At 46.2% G+C, this 16,977-nt stretch overlaps 1 protein-coding gene across 2 annotated transcripts in view; it reads left to right on the top strand.

Annotated features, from left to right (window-relative positions):
* MAPRE1 (microtubule associated protein RP/EB family member 1) overlaps positions 1-16,078 on the top strand; it is a 33,464-nt gene extending 17,386 nt beyond the window's left edge. For both annotated transcript variants that reach the window (XM_049779343.1, XM_049779344.1), the window contains exons 4-7: positions 3,477-3,684; positions 7,459-7,580; positions 12,899-13,051; positions 15,617-16,078. In XM_049779343.1, coding sequence (XP_049635300.1) covers positions 3,477-3,684; positions 7,459-7,580; positions 12,899-13,051; positions 15,617-15,673 — 540 coding nt within the window. In that variant the 3' untranslated portion in view covers positions 15,674-16,078. The remainder of the gene's footprint in view (positions 1-3,476; positions 3,685-7,458; positions 7,581-12,898; positions 13,052-15,616) is intronic.
* The last annotated feature ends 899 nt before the right edge of the window (positions 16,079-16,977 follow it).

The following is a 16,977-nucleotide window of genomic DNA, read 5'->3' as shown; positions in this document are numbered from 1 at the left end:
TTTTTTTTTGGGTCTCACCCGGCAGTGCTCAGGAGTTACTCCTGGCTCCATGCTCAGAAGTCACTCCTGGGCCCGGAGAGATAGCACAGCGGTGTTTGCCTTGCAAGCAGCCGATCCAGGACCAAAGGTGTTTGGTTCGAATCCCGGTGTCCCATATGGTCCCCCGTGCCTGCCAGGAGCTATTTCTGAGCAGACAGCCAGGAGTAACCCCTGAGCACCGCCGGGTGTGGCCCAAAAACCAAAAAAAAAAAAAAGAAGTCACTCCTGGCAAGCACAGGGGACCATATGGGACGCCGGGATTCGAACCGATGACCTTTTGCATGAGAGGCAAACGCCTTAACTCCATGCTATCTCTCCGGCCCCCTGATCTGTCTTCTAACTCATAGAAACTAAGGATAGAGGTGCTAGTTTCTGACTCTGAGCCTTTTATTTTTTCTTTTATCTAAATAAGAAACCTTAATAGAATTTACTGGGAACAAATTTCCCTTCTACCTATCCTCAGTTTTTCTGCAGTCATCTTTGTGATTAAGTTAGTAGCTTTAGGAATCAATCCATAAATCTGTACTGATGATTAATAAAATATTAGGGCTCCAAAGGTAGCACAGTGAGCCAGAGCACATGCTTTGTATGCAAGAGGCCTGGTTCTATCTAGGACACTTTTTGGCCCGCTTTGCACTAAACTAAGCATAACTCCTGAGCACCATTGGGTGTGTCCTCAAAATAAAAAAGAAGTTGAAACAAAATGTAATGAACTTTCAATCTCTGGATTTATTTCTCTAATGCTCTCCTTATGGTAGAATGAAAGTATTCTCTTAGAGAGTAGTATTAAGTATTTCAAGCTTCAGTACTTTGAGCCATCTTCATTGCCTTTTTTTTTTTTTTTTTTTTTTTTGGTTTTTGGGCCACACCTGGTAATGCTCAAGGGTTACTCCTGGCTATGTGCTCAGAAGTTGCTCCTGGCTTGGGGGACCATATGGGACACCGGGGGATTGAACCGTGGTCCATCCAAGGCTAGCGCAGGCAAGGCAGGCACCTTACCTTTAGCGCCACCGCCCAGCCCCTTCATTGCCTTTTGTATTTTTTTTTGTATTTTTATTTTGGTACTTGGGCCACACCCAGTGGTGCTCAGCTGTTACTCACAGTTCAGTTCTATGGCGATGCAGTGACATGGACCAAACCCAGGCCTCCTGCAATATAATGCATATCCTTAGGGTCTTTGAATATTTATTACATCTACCCTTAGATTGTTTGGGGGGATGGTTCAGACCTGAATATACTCAGGGATTACTCCTTATACATGCTTCATATCATGTCAGGGGAGTCAGTCCAGATTAGCCACATGCAAGGTAAGCGCCTAATCTAATATACCATTTGCTTAGCCCACAAGACTATATAATGTGGTTCTTGTTCTTTTAATACAAATTTCTTGGGGCTGGAGTAACATATAGCAGGTAGAGTGCTTGCTTAGCATGCAGCTGACCCTTCCATAGACCAGTGAGTCCTGTCAGGAATGATCCCTGAGTACCACTGGGTGTGATCCAAAAATAAAAACTAAAGTTCTAAAAAGTATGCAGTTAGGGGCCAGAGAGATAGTGGGAAGGTAAGGCGTTTGCCTTGCACACAGAAGGACTGTGGTTTGAATCCTGGCATCCTATAATATGGTCTCCGGAGCCTGCCAGGAGCGATTTCTGAGCATAGAGCTAGGAGTAACTCCTGAGCGCTGCCGGGTGTGACCCAAAAAACAAAAAAGCCCAAAAATGCAGTTAGCATGGATATAGAAGACGAAAGTTGTTTTAATACTGTTCGTTGTAGGAATCTGGTTAATTTTTATATTTCTTATCGTGTGAAAGGTCCTAGGGCACTGGGTTGACATATTTACTCTTGTTAGTTTGTTTTTGTTTTGTTTTATTTTTGGGCAATACCTAGCCATGCTCAGAGATTATTCCCGATGACTTGGGGAATTTTGTGGGGTGGGCGGTATAGTATACCCCTGCCTGTTCTGACTCTGGAGAGATACATACTATAGAGCAGGGGTCTCAAACTCATTTACCTGGGGGCCGCAGGAGGCAAAGTCAGGGTGATCCTTGAGTGCAAAGTCAGTAGTAAGCCTTGAACATTGAGGTTGTGACCCAAACAAAACAAAACAAAACAAAGATTCCTCTAGGGCAGGGCCACAAAATGTTGTATGGAGGGCCGCAAATGGCCTGCGGGCCACGAGTTTGAGACCCCTACTATAGAGTGATCTGATAGCTATCATCTTTGGAATAGTTTGGATATTGTATACTATTTGCTCTTTTTTATTTTGGAGTCTTTTTTTTTTTTTTTTTGGTTTTTGGGCCACACCCGGTAACGCTCAGGGGTTACTCCTGGCTATGCGCTCAGAAGTCGCTCCTGGCTTGGGGGACCATATGGGACGCCGGGGGATCGAACCGCGGTCCGTCTCCTAGGCTAGCGCAGGTAAGGCAGGCACCTTACCTCCAGCGCCACCGCCCGGCCCCATTTTGGAGTCTTTTTATAAATTTATGGAATTGGAAGGGTTCTAGCAGGTGATGAATACCATTTTAAAGACAAAGTGTGACTTGTTCTAGATATTCTTTTGGTCACCCCTGGCGCTCTGGGGTTACTCCTGGCTCTGTGCTCAGAAATCACTCCTGGCAGGCACGGGGACCATATGGGATGCCGGGATTCGAACCAACATCGGTCCTGGGTCGGCCGCTTGCAAGGCAAAGGCCCTACTGCTGTGCTATCTCTCTGGCCCCTGTTCTAGATATTCTTGATCCTTCCCTTCCTTCCTTCCTTCCTTCCTTCCTTCCTTCCTTCCTTCCTTCCTTCCTTCCTTCCTTCCTTCCTTCCTTCCTTCCTTCCTTCCTTCCTTCCTTCCTTCCTTCCTTCCTTCCTTCCTTCTTCCTCCCTCCCTCCCTCCCTCCCCCCTCCCTCCCTCCCTCCCCCTCCCTCCCTCCCCCCTCCCTCCCTCCCCCCTCCCTCCCTCCCTCCTTCCTCCCTCCCTCCCTACCTCCTTCCTTCTTTCCTCCCTACCTCCTTCCTTCTTTCCTCCCTCCCTCCCTCCCTCCCTCCCTCCCTCCCTCCCTCCCTCCCTCCCTCCTTCCTTCCTCCCTACCTCCTTCCTTCTTTCCTCCCTACCTCCTTCCTTCTTTCCTCCCTCCCTCCCTCCCTCCTTCCCTCCTTCCTTCCTTCCTTCATTTTTGTGAGGGTGGGGGGCATACTCAGTAGTGCTCAGGGCTTCTGGCTCTATACTCAGGGATCACTTCTGGTGAAGCTTGAGGGACCATATGGAGTGTTGGGGATTAAACTCTAGCCTTGCCTGCTAGACTGCTATTTTGTTCTGGACACTTAAGGGGAGGGGGTTCTGCACTGTTTTTATTGTTTTATTTATATTTCCTTTAGACAGCTTTATATTGATTTGATCTTAACAAAATTCTTTTGCTCTGGGCTAAGCTTGTCTTTTTTCTTTGCAGATAATTCCTGTGGACAAATTAGTAAAAGGAAAGTTTCAGGACAATTTTGAATTTGTTCAATGGTTCAAGAAGTTCTTTGATGCAAACTACGATGGGAAAGACTATGACCCTGTCGCAGCCAGACAAGGTCAAGAGACTGCTGTGGCACCCTCTCTTGTTGCTCCTGCTCTGAACAAACCGAAGAAACCTCTCAGCTCTAGCAGTGCAGGTAAAAGATCCCAGAGCACCTTTTCCAAGTGCAGTATTCCAGCTATTTATGTAGTCATCATTTCTATATGCTTGAGGAGTTTGTTTTAAGCCACATGTTAGGAGCATGGATTGTGGCATCAGGCAGACCTATATCTGTTTTAGTTCTCTGTTTTGTTTTTTTTTTCCGGGCCACATCTGTTTGTTCAGTGGTTACTCCTGGCAACGCGCTCAGAAATTGCCCCTGGCTTGGGGGGACCATATGGGACGCTGGGGGGATCGAACTGTGGCCCTTTCCTTGACTAGCGCTTGCAAGGCAGACACCTTACCTCTAGCGCCACTTCGCCGGCCCCTAGTTCTCTGTTATTGTTTGTTTGTTTGTTTGTTTTATGGGGGGCCACACGTGGCAGTGCTCAGGGGCTACTCCTGGCTGCGCTCAGAAATTGCCCCTGGCAGGCTCGGGGGTTATGGGATGCTGGGACTCAAACCCAGGCCTGCTGTGTGCTAGGCTTACTACTGTGCTATTGCTCTGGTCCTTGTTCTTAGTTCTCTTTAACATGGCCTTACATTTGCCTCCCCCCCTCTTTAATCTTCTCTTGTTTGGTGATACTCAGGAATTACACCTCATAGTGCCAGGGATTGAGTTGAGTTTGGTCGTGTACAAGGCAGGTAGCCATCTGTACTATCTCTCCTGCCCCTATTGGAGACATTTGTTTTTTTCTGTTGTTTATTTTTTTTTTTTTTTGGTTTTTTGGTTTTTTGGGTCACACCCGGCAGTGCTCAGGGGTTACTCCTGGCTATCTGCTCAGAAATAGCTCCTGGCAGGCACTGAGGACCATATGGGACTCCGGGATTCAAACCAACCACCTTAGGTCCTTGGTTGGCTGCTTACAAGGCAAACACCGCTGTGCTATCTTTCCGGCCCCGAGACATTTTTTAAAGGCCTTGATGTAGTTGGTCTTCCATGATGTTGTCTGAAGCATATTTATATATTTGCATTGTGGAACAGTGTGGGTGTTCTGTAGAAGCTTTTTCCCCCCTAGAAGGGAGCAAGAGCTTTAATTAAAGTCTGAAAGAGCCCTGAAAAGAAACTTTGGTCTGCTAGTAGATGGAGAAGTACATTGGGTGCTTTTAAATTTTGAAAGTGTGTTGTTGAATGGTTTATTTTTTTTTTTATGGTTTTTTGGGTCACATCCGGCAGCGCTCTGGGGTTACTCCTGGCTCTGTGCTCAGAAATTGGTCCTGGCAGGCACAGGGGACCATGTAGGATGCTGGGATTTGAACCACTGTCTGTCTTGGATTGGCTGCGTGCAAGGCAAACATCCTACTGCTGTGCTACCTCTCCGGACCTGTTGAATGGTTTTTAGTCTATACACTGGTGTGTTCAGATAGCACTTTTAGTTGTTTTTTATTTTTCCCTATAGTCCATGAAGGAAACTGAATGACCTATTGATGTTCTCAGTTCTCCTTTTGGGCTGAACTAGACAATTTCTAATCCACATTTTCCTTTTTGAAAATTTGTTCTGGGTCATAGCTGCTCAGTACTCCCTGCTGTTTCTCTCTTTCCTGCCTGCTAATCCACTTACTATGGATTTGGCTATTCTGTTTTTTTGTTTTTTTTTTTTAATTTTTATTTATCTATCTATTTTTTTTTTTTTTTTTTTTTTTTTGGGCCATGCCCAGTGGTATTTTGGTCTTGGTTTGTTGCTCTAGGGCAGAGTTCCTAGTGGTGCTCTGGGGATCATGAAGCATCAGGAATCAAACCTGGCCTTGTGCATGCAAAATGCAGAAGCTGTCTACCTGACTTGGATTGAACACGAACATTGCCTATAAGTGGAGTGATAGAATATGTGGTCTTTCTTCTTTGCCTTTGATGTAGTGTAAATGTACAGCTCAGTAGTTACAGAAGTGATTGGTATGTGTCTGGAGAAGTATGTTATTAGGTAAATGTGTTGTGAACAGCATAGATTTTGTGTGTATGCATTTAACAGAACCACCCACACACCTAAGTTATGTGCAGGAATCACTTTGCTACAGTGTGATCATTGAAACATTAATTAGTTTGTGTGTAGGGAGGTTTGGACCATACCCAGTGGTGCTCAGGGAGGGACATATTTGGTGCTAGGGATTTAACTGACATCTGCCTGCAGGACAAGTGCCTTAATCCCTGTGCTATCTTTTAGCCCACAGAACTGAATTCTAAACTGGCTATTGGGCTGGATATGTAGCTTCTGATTGAGCAGTTGAGTTGCATGTGTGAGGTCCTGGGTTTTCTTCCCGGCACTGCAAATATAAGTGACTATCATTTTGCAAAGCATGCAGTGTTTCTTCAAATACTGATTTGGAGATTTCTGTAAATCCAAATTACTACTTCTTTTATTTCTTATCTACTTAGGGAGGCGGTTGTCTACTACAGAGACTAATAGGCATGTGGAGGCTCGCATTATGTATTTAACCTTTGCAACATATACTAGAGACCATCTAGATAAAATGCTTGTTACTGTGGTTGTAAGACCTGTGGTTAGTTGTGTGCGTGTGTGGTTTTGGGACCCCACACGGTGACCATGCAGTGCCAGCGATCAGGATTGCCACAGAATATGTGGTCCATCCCTTTGTGTCATCTCCCCTCAATCCAATGGTTATTGAATAGTGTTGGAGGTCAGTTATTTCTAAGCCTGGCATAATGTACAAACTTGACAAAATGATTTCTGAATTATTAAATGCACAAATGTTAAGTTTACCTTGAGTGGCTCAGTTGTTTTAACTTGTAGATAGCTTGAGCCCTTTCATACATTTTTCTTGGACTACTAATACTGAGAAGTCTTTTGTGTGTTTAATTTTTGTATTTGGCCACATAGCAAAAAAGCTCAGAGCTTACTCTTGGTTCTGTACAAGGATCACTGCTGTTAAGGGTTAGGAGTCTATCTGGGGTGCTGGGGATTTGACCATTTGCAGGTGTCTTAACCCCTATTTGTCCTGCCCTTACTATGGAGAAGACTAGAAAACCTAGTCAGTGTGCTTGTGTGTGTGCGTGCGTGTGTATAGATATACTGAACTTGGTAATTAGCTCTGCTGTGAGGTGTCCAGGACACTGTGGGTGAATAAGTTAATAGTTTCTTGCATGCTGGGCTCTTGCTTTGGGTCCCTTCACAGAGAATCCTCTTACTGAAAAACTGAGGAGGGCAGAGGTCCACAGCCTCCTTTAACTATCTGATGGATCAATTTTTCTTTTTTTTTTTTTTTTTTTTTTTTATGGGGGAGAGGAGGTCTCCAAGAGGAGACCTGGGGACCCCTCCTGGTGATTTGTTTTTGTTTGTTTTGTTTTGTTTTTGGGTCACACCTGGCAGCGCTCAGGGATTCCTCCTGGCTCTACGCTCAGAAACGGCTCCTGGCAGGCTCAGGGGGCCATATGGGATGCTGGGATTCAAACCACCATCCTTCTGCATGCAAGGCAAACGCTCTACCTCCATACTATCTCTCCGATCCCCCTCCTGGTGATCTTGGCCAACCAGACCATCAGTTCGCCTGGTGATACACAGGGAGCACCTGGTGCCGGGGTGAACCCAGGATTGGCCACAGGGGGGTGGGGTGGGGTGGGGGGCGGTTACACCCGGCAGTGCTCAGGGGTTCCTCCTGGCTCTGTGCTCAGGGGACCATGTGGGATGCCGGGAATTGAACCAGGGTCCATATGGGGTTGGTTGCATGCAAGGCAAATGCCCTGCCACTGTGCGTTAGCTCTGGCCTTGGTGGATTTTCTCTTGAAAAGTCTTTTAGAAAACCTCTATTTCTTTATCAGCCCCGCAGAGGCCCATTGCAACACACAGAACTACTGCAACGCCTAAGGCTGGACCAGGAGTGGTGCGGAAGAACCCTGGTGTGGGCAATGGGGATGATGAAGCAGCCGAATTAATGCAGCAGGTAGGTGCAGATTGGGTTGGGGCAGAGAGAACACTCTTTGTGCTGAACAGGAGAGCTGGGGTGAGTGCTTGGAGGGAGAGCTGACTTGTCTGCTTGCTTTAGTCCTTTGGGGCTGGTGGGGACATCTGGGTGCTGGTTGGAGAGCACAAACTTGTAGCAGCATGTGTGTGATCACTGTTATGCTTATGTTTTCAGACTCCCCTTTGGCTCTGAGATCTAGAGTATCTTACATTTTGGCTTTGACAATAGGACAATTCCATTGTGTGTCATAGTTTAAAAGGTTTTACAGCCTGCACTCAAATAGCAGTCATTTAGAATTCAGGTTGAAAGTGGAACTAGTAGGCTGGAAAGATAGTACAGTGGGTAAGGTGCTTGCCTTGCATGTGACCAGTGTGAGTTCAATTCCAGGCATCTTATATGGGCCCCTGAGTACTGCTGGAGTGATCCTGCATACAAAGCTTGAAGGAACTTCTGACCATTACTGGGTGTGACTTCCTCCACCACCACCCCCAGAAAAAGAGGAAGAAAGTGGAACTAGTACGAAAGCCAGTAGGTTCAGGCCGGACACCTGGCTCCTTGTAGGGCATTTATTTGTTTTGTGGGGAGTTCTGAGCATCATTGAAAAAAAGCCAGTAGCGGCCGCTTCCACCCCCCTCCAGCTGCCACCACCGCCTCCTCCTCCCCCCGCACTCCCCAAGAAAAAAAAAAGCCAGTAGCAGCCTCTTGGGTTTATTTTGTTGTTTTTGGACTACACTTTTCTCGGAGCTTACTCCTGGTGCTGCCTTCGTGGATGACCTCTATCAGGACTTCAGAGGACATTGTGGGGTGCTAGGAACCAAACCCAAGTTGTCTTTGTGCAAGGCAAACACTTGATCTACTATAGCATTGCTCTAGCCCTTCCTTTTCTGTTTCAGTTAGTCATTTTGGGGGTAGTGGTGCCTGGATTAAAACCCAGGGCCTCAGTCATGCCAGGCATGTTCTACTGAGCTTCATCCTGGCACTAGGTTAGTGACTTGAAGTATTTTCAGGATTAAATACATTTTTTATTTTATTTTATTTTATTATTTTTTTTGTTTTTGGATCACACCCTCAGCGCACAGGGATTACTCCTGGCTCTATGCTCAGAAATTACCCCTGGCAGGCACTGGGGATCATATGGGATGCCGGGATTCGAACCACTGTCCTTCTGCATGAAAGGCAAACGCCTTACCTCCTCTTTTGGATTGAACACACACACTCCATGCTCCCTTCACACACACACACACACACACACACACACACACACACACACACACACACTCTCTCTCTCTCTCTCTCTCTCTCTCACACACACACACACACACACTCCCTCCCTCCCTCCCTCCTTCCCTCTCTTTCCTTCCCTCCCTCCCTCCCTCCCTCCCTCCCTCCCTCCCTCCCTCCCTCCCTCCCTCCCTCCCTCCCTAAAAGCCAAATGGAAGAACAGCTGTACTTTCATTTGGAAATGTTTAGGTCCTCTACTCACTCCTCCCTACTCCTGTAGTAGGGACTTAGAGGTGGCCTCAAGTAGCATCTGCTGATGTTTGTATGTGGGGGGCCATGGTTTCAGTGTGACTATCCCCATTAGTGTGGACATCCTGAATACCCTCCGGGCTTGGTCACTGGAGAGTGCATCAGACTACCTGGGGTTGCAGATGGGATGCTCTTGGGAGGGAGGCTCTGAGAATGTCTGTTGTAGATAATTGTGAGAAGATGCAGTGACTGCTGCGTTTTAGCTTTTTACCTCTCTGTGTGGCTTATGATGCAGGACTGACTTTGTGGTCTAGATCTATGGGGTTGTTCTAGTTTGTGTTTTTTTTTTTTTTTGGGGGGGGGGTCACACTAGTCAGTAATAAGAGCTTACTTCTGGTTCTATGTACTCAAGGTTTACTCCTCAGTGTGCTGGGGGGGACCTTATTGGCTACTGGGAATCAAACCTGGGTCTGCCACTGGCAAGGCTTAGCACCTTATCTATGATGCCACCTTTTAAACTGTCCTGGCTCCCTTTCTTCCTCACGCACTCAGGCCACCAGGCATGCAATAAGATGGTCTCCTCCCTGGTGCGTTAGTCTTTGAACTGAAGATTCTATTCAGCTTCTGGTCAACTCTTGCTCTTCTCACTTTTTTTTTTTTTTTGTGGTTTTTGGGTCACACCCAGCAGTGCTCAGGGGTTACTACTGGTTTCATGCTCAGAAATTGCTCCTGGCAGGCACGGGGAACCATATGGGACACCGGGATTCAAACTGATGACCTTCTGCATGAAAGGCAAACGTCTTATCTCCATGCTATCTCTCCGGCCCTCACTTTTTTTTTTTAATCACATCTGGTGATACCAAGAGTCACTCCTGATGGGGCCAGAGTGGTGACACAAGCAGTAAGGCATCTGCGTTGCCCGCACTAGCCTAGGACGGACTGTGGTTCCATCTCTTGGCGTCCCATATGGTACCCCAAGCCAGGACCTATTTCTGAGTGCAGAGCCAGGAAGTGACTCCTGAGCATCACTGGGTGTGGCCAAAGAACCCTCCACCACCACCACCACCACAAAAGAGTCACTCCTGGTTCTGCACCCAAGGATCACTCCTGGTGGTGCTTGACAGACCCTATGGAATGTTGAGGGATTGAACCTGGTTGACTTTGGATACAGGCAAGTGCTTTGCCCAGTGTACTCTCTCTGGCCCTTCTCTTCACCACCTTGGACTCACTGTACTTTGGGATTAACTGGTAGTTCCTTTTTTTTGAGTTTGGACAATATTCAGGTGCTGCGGACCTTTATCCTAATGAGATAAAAAGTCCCTAAGCACAACCTTAGTGAGTTCATTTTCCCACTGAGAGTTAAGCGGGAGCATGAAGAGGTGAATATGAAATATGAATTTATGAAATATGAAATAAATGAGACCACACAGAATTACATGGTGAAAACAAGAGGTGAGGCCAGAGAGAGAGGCCAGAGCATTATTGGGCCTTAAATAGATATTTGGGGCGTAGCCAGGGAGAAACGAAAAGGGGATAAACCAGTGAGATCAGAGCTAGAATTAGCATGTGAAGAGACAGGTAAGGAGAAACCAGATAGATACCTTTAAGAAAATGAGGGGAGAGAGAGATCACAAAGGGAGCTCAGCAGGATACTTTTGGCGGGCTTTGTACTGTGCTTCTTTGTTAGAATGAAATATAGAGGCCTGATTTCTAATAATGGTCAGAAAAATAAAGAGAGAGATAGTTACAGCCACTTTAGAATTATGGCCAAACAATCCACGCAAAGGGTCAACTGATTTGACTGCTCTAAGCGGACCTTTTTGGCAAATAATTCTTTTTCAGGAGTGCAACACTTCTGATATGTGTGCCCTTCCTGAGTGGGGTGTAACATTCAGCAATGCTCAGGGCTTAATCCAGCCAGGTTCTATACTCAGGGATCACTCCTAGCAGACTTGGGGACCATATGGGATGCTGGGAATTGAACTCAGTTGGCTGTGTGCAAGGCAAACACCCTTCTTGCTCCTTGATTGGTACTTTAAGGAAAGACAATGAGGAGCAGTAAGAGTAGGGGTGAATGTGTGTGGCAATGAATGATTTAGCTGGTTGGCTACTAGACAACAGCAGTACTTGATGGAAAATTCAGAACATCTCAAAAGCCCTTTCTGTGATTGACAAAGGGCCAGAGAAAGGCTGCCTAGAACCTTGACTCTGATTTTGTTTGTTCAGGACTTTGGTGATACCCGTCGAAGGTAAGTCTGATGAGCGCATCCTGGTGGCCTGGTCACCTTTCCCTGGCCTCTGGATGCTTCCGACTGCAGGTCAGGTTAGGGAAATGGAACTCTCTTTCCCCTTTGGCTGGTGTTCGATGGCTTCACTGTGTTTGGCTTCTTCGTGCGGGGAGTTGGTGGGACTTTTTGCTTCATTTTTGTTTTTTGCAGCTGTGAGTTTCAAGGTTCATCATTTTCTGGGGGGTGGGGGAGTAGTTTAGTCATATTTGGTGGTTGCTTGGGGCTACTCTTGGCTTGGTTCTGGGCTTGCTCTTGGCTATTTGGGGGGACCTTCTAGTTTTGGGGATCAGATTGGGGTGAACTGCATGCAAGGCAGGTACCTTAATCCCTTTACTCTTTCTCTCTGGGACTGAGATGAGATTTCTGTGGCACCTTCTGGTTCCCAGAGCCCCTGTCACTCATTGGCTCTCAGTAGGCAGTCCCTTTGTTTTCTGTCTTGCCTGGTGGCCCTGGTCTGTGATCTCATGTGCCAAGGCATCTGCATTCAGTGAGCACAAAGGTGAATTTATCTGTGGTAGGTTTGAAGCCACTGGAATGAAGATGTATGTGCCTCTCTTCCCCCCAGACCATGGGGGTGTTGACTCAGCCCTGCTGAAGTGAGAGCCTCTTGGCCAAGTGGCTGTATCTGCTAGATTACAGCATGTGTGTGAGCAGGCATGCCACTCTGTGGAGCCTGTGGTAGAATGTGGTGGGGTCCATTCCCTACCTGCCTTGGCTGTCTCTCCTCCCTTTTGAGAGAGATCTGGGAAAGAGTTGTTTCTCTGTGGAGGCATGAATCTCTTTCTCACACAGACACACATACATCCATTTGGGGAGAGGTTTTGTGTACCAGGTCTTAAGCTGTTTTAGGAGATTGTCTTGAGGCAGTCTGTCTGTCCCCCATTTGACATTGCTTTCCCACATTAGACTCTTTTTTCTATTGACTTTCACACTAGGAAGACCTGGACTCGATGGGCCCATGCCCTGGTAAGGCCTCTGGGTATGATTGTCAGCAACATTGCTGGGCTGGATTGTGCATTGTCTCTTCGGGGCTGGGGAATGAGACTGGAGGTTTGGAACATACCTGCACATGTGCTGGTGATGCCCAAGGGATCTTATATGGTTATAGGGACCAAACTGGGTTTGAGTGCTTGCAAGGCACATTTCTTATTCCCAGATTATCTTTTCACTTCCCAACCAGTTCTTGCATGTTCACTTCCTTTTCTAGAAGTTAGAGCAGGGGTCTTCAAACTACGCCCCGCGGGCCACATAGAAATTTGTTCATAATTTTTGTTTTTACTATAATCTGGCTCTCCTTCAACAGTTTGAAGGACAGTGAATTGGCCCCCTGTTTAAAAAGTTTGAGGACCCCTGAGTTAGAGAGTTAAGGTTAAAACCACAAATGAACCTCTGGGGCTGAAAAAAAATCTACTTTAAATTTCAATAGGTTCGTGTCCCTGGTAGAGAGTTGGTGAAAGAGCGCCTCTGCTGGTAGAAGTTAGTGTGCTGTGTCTGGCACATGGATGCTACTGTTTTCACTTTCTGTCATATCTTGTACAGGTCAACGTATTGAAACTCACTGTTGAAGATTTGGAGAAAGAGAGAGATTTCTACTTCGGGAAGCTCAGGAACATTGAGCTAATTTGCCAGGAGAACGAGGGGGAGAACAATCCAGTACTACAGAGGATTGTGGATATTCTGTATGCCACGGATGTATGTATTCAAGAGGGGATTTCATTGCATTTTGCCAGAAAAATGGTCGCTTTTTTTTTTTTTTTTGAGAGGGGCTGGGGGAACACACCCAGTGTGGCTTAGGGCTCTGGATCATTCCTGGCAGGATTTAGGGGACCATATGTGGTGTGGATGATTGTACCTTGGTGGGTCATGCACAAGCCCTTACCAACTGTGCTATCTCTCTGGCCCATGTTTACTTTGGGGCCTACCTTAAGGTGCTCAGGATTGAACCCTGGCAGTGTTTAGGAGACCTTATGTAATACTCGGTATTATACTGAATTGGGTGTGATATAAGGCAAGTGTTAACCCCCAGATCATCTCTGGTCCTAAGAAAACAAAATTTTTTATTTTTTTTTTTTTTTGGTTTTTGGGTCACACCTGGCATCGCTCAGGGGTTACTCCTGGCTCCATGCTCAGAAATCGCTCCTGGCATGCTCAGGGGACCATATGGGACGCCGGGATTCGAACCAATGACCTTCTGCATGAAAGGCAAATGCCTTACCTCCATGCTATCTCTCCGGCCCCAGAAAACACTTTTTTTTTAAAAGTAAAAACGGGCTTTATTTAGAAATTCTGAGGGAGAGGATAGGAAAGAGTAATGCGTTCAAAAGAGAATGCAGGCTTCTCTAAAGGCATAGGGAGCCCCAGTGCACAACCCAGCATAAAAGTATGAAAATACACTTTTTTTTTTTTTTTTTGGTTTTTGGGTCATTCCCAGCAGTGCTCAGGTTACTCCTGGCTCTTCGCTGAGAAATCGCTCCTGACAGGCTTGGGGGACCATATTGGATGCCAGGATTCGAACCACTGTCCTTCTGCATGCAAGACAAACTTTCTACCTCCGTGCTATCTCTCAGGCCCCTGAAAATACACATATTAAGATTGGGCACCATGTACCTAGGGCAACATGTGCTAAGAAAATGTATTTTGTCTGATTGGTTTTGGCACACTTAACTGCTGATGTCTGTCCTGTGCAGCTCAGCCTTCTCAGAGTGCACTGAGGCACTTTTGCCTCTGCCTGGAGGGCTGTGCCACTGGCCCATTTCTGTGTCCACAGAAATAGAACCACAGTTGTAGGTGAGGCAGGCCACAAAGTGCTACTCTTGCCCTGGACAATCTGCTCGCCTCCCCATGCTACTACCTGGATCCATGGGTCTGAGCTTTTTGCCTTCCTCAGGGCCCCCAGCATGTCCAGACAGTTTCCAGTTTTGTCATAGTGTTAGCTTGTATGTGTAGGACACTACAAAGAGAAGCCTCTTTTGGGACCATTTTCACTGTGAGTTTGGGAGGAACTAGGCAGATGATTGAAAAGTTGATCTAAAAGATCTTAGTTGATTTTGCTCTGTGCCACATAATGAAAATAAAGATGCTAAAGCATTAGGGTTCTTGCTCTAGGGTAAGTATGCTTTTGTTTCCTCTTTTTTTTTTTGGGGGGGCACACCTGGTGGTGCTCAGGACTTGCTTCTGACTTTGTGCTAATGGATCAAAAGTATTCATGTGCAGGGGATTGAACCTGGGTTGGCCATGTATAAGGCAAGTACCTTAGCTACTGTACTTTCTCTCTGGCCCATGAGCATTACTTGGATCAAATTCCATCTACCATAAATTCAGCCATAGAGATTTAGTTTACAAAAGGTGGGATAGGTGAAGGGGCACCCTGCTTCTTACTGGCAGGGAGTTCTCTGTAGTGGATTCATGTCAGAATGTGTTACGGAATGAAAGGGAGGTAGAAGCTAGGATGCTGTAGTTTTTCCAAATCATAAAAGTAGGAGCATTTCTGCCATTATGAAGAGGGACTTAATGGGGTTCTTTTATTGGGAGGAAGTCCGGGGGGTGTCTCATTGAAAATTCTTGGCCAAAAAGGCTGGTTGGTTATGGGCCCAAGGATGTAGTGCTTTTAGACTCTACCATGCTGAGGATTAGCTGAGACACCTCATTGGTGCTTAGGGACCATCTAGTACAGGAATCAAACCAGGGTTGGCCTCACGTAAGACATGTGCCTTAACCTCTATACTGTCTCTCTAGCCCTGCTTCAATGAGCTAGGTAGTACAAACATAAGTTACACATATTTAAAGTGGTTAGCTTGGGCAGGAGAGATAGCACAGAGGTAGGGCGTTTGCCTTGCATGCAGAAGGATGGTGGTTCTGATCCCAGCATCTCATATGGTTCCCCGAGCCTGCCAGGAACGATTTCTGACTGTAGAGACAGGAGTGGCCCCTTGAGTGCTGCCAGATGTGACCCAAAAACCAAAAAACACAAAAAAATTGGTTAGCTTAGTAGCATATGAAATCTCTATCCTAGCAAGACACTGGACATAAGCATCACCACCAAAAGTGTGATGATGAATTTGATCTTCAGGCTTTGTCCCTTGTGAAGTGATTTCATGAACCAAGTGGTCATTGGCCTGAGTCATTAAGTGCCAAGTGTGCAGTAGAGACTGGAAGAGCTGTTGACTTTGAGAGGCTTTAATTATAGGGAAATGAACCCACATACAAAGCTGCTACTTTTCTTTTGAGTGACAGGTATCTGCTCTTTTCCCATTTTAGGAAGGCTTTGTGATCCCTGATGAAGGAGGCCCCCAAGAGGATCAAGAAGAGTATTAAGAGCGTGGACCAGCAGAGCAGCATCGGGATTTTTCACTCCAAATCATGTGCTTAACTGTAAAATACTCCCTTTTATTCTTAGAGGACTCACTGGTTTCTTTCCATAAGCAAAACGTACCTCTTCTTAAAGTGCACTTTGCAGAAGTTTCACTCCTTTTCCAATAAGTTTGAGTTAGGAGCTTTTACCTTGTAGCAGAGCAGTATTAACATCTAGTTGGTTCACCCAGGGAACAGAGGCTGGCCATGGGCTCACCGTGTGGACGCTGGTTAACACTGAGTGCTGGAGGAGGCGTTTCTGTGTAATAAATATGCTGAGGTGGTGACCTCGGGAGAGAAAATGTAAAGACTAATGTGAAATTTTGGCAGAAAAATTTTAATAAATAAATGCCTTAAGAGTATTTAAAAGATGCTTCCATATTTCAAAATATAAAAAGGAATGTGATAGGAAATGCTGTGTGTTTGCCATTGTGTCTGGGGAAGGAAGGGCCGACTTGGACATCTTGAAGCTGCTGTGCATAGGCCTCATGAGCTGCTTGAAACTTCACAGGCCTCCACAGGGCTCCAGTGGAGAGTCAAAGTTGCTCTGGAATGCCTTTGGGAATCTTTGACCAATTGCATCCTGCTGACAAGCGAGAGGCATTGTTGCCTGGATGAGTAGAGGGCGCGCAATTCAGCCCAGAGACCTTTGAGGTGAAGAACTTGATTTTCATCAAGCATTTTCCTGGTGATCTTTCTTCAGTGACCCCTGAAGTTTCTTTTGCATTCTTACATTTTTTTTTTAAAGAGTTGAGATTATCCAGTTTTAAATCTTAGCATTACTTTTCAGGAATTTGCCCACATTTCTGGGATTGTGTTCCATTTTATGCCCTTTAAGTTTACATTTAACATGCTTTTCTTCTCTGTCCTCCCTGCCCACTGGGGTCTCCTCTTTGGCTCCTTCACATTTGCTGCTTAGAGTGGAATTTCAGCTGGTCGGTGACCAGGCTGCAAGTACTTTGTGGACCTGCAGCCAGGGGAGGGGTCTGTGTAGGCTCGCACTCCCTTGGGCGCTGCCAGGCCGTGAATTTCAACACCTGCTGCCCACAGCCCCCCACTGTTCTCGGAAGCCTTTGCCAGTGCACTAATCTCTTTGGAGATAAAATGTGTTAGCGTGTTACTAAATGTTAATTTTCTTTTGCAGAAACTTCAGTACCATGTCTGAATTTATTATTAATATTTAAAATATCTCATCCCTTAACTCGCCCTCATTTGCTTTGCCCACAGCCTATTACAGTTTCTTTGGTTAGCAGAATTCTGCAAAGCGT

This window comes from Suncus etruscus, chromosome 9 (assembly GCF_024139225.1).
Source record: "Suncus etruscus isolate mSunEtr1 chromosome 9, mSunEtr1.pri.cur, whole genome shotgun sequence".
Classification (NCBI taxonomy): domain Eukaryota; kingdom Metazoa; phylum Chordata; class Mammalia; order Eulipotyphla; family Soricidae; genus Suncus; species Suncus etruscus.
Note: the sequence above shows the minus strand (reverse complement) of the source record. Positions and strands in the feature narration are given on the sequence as shown.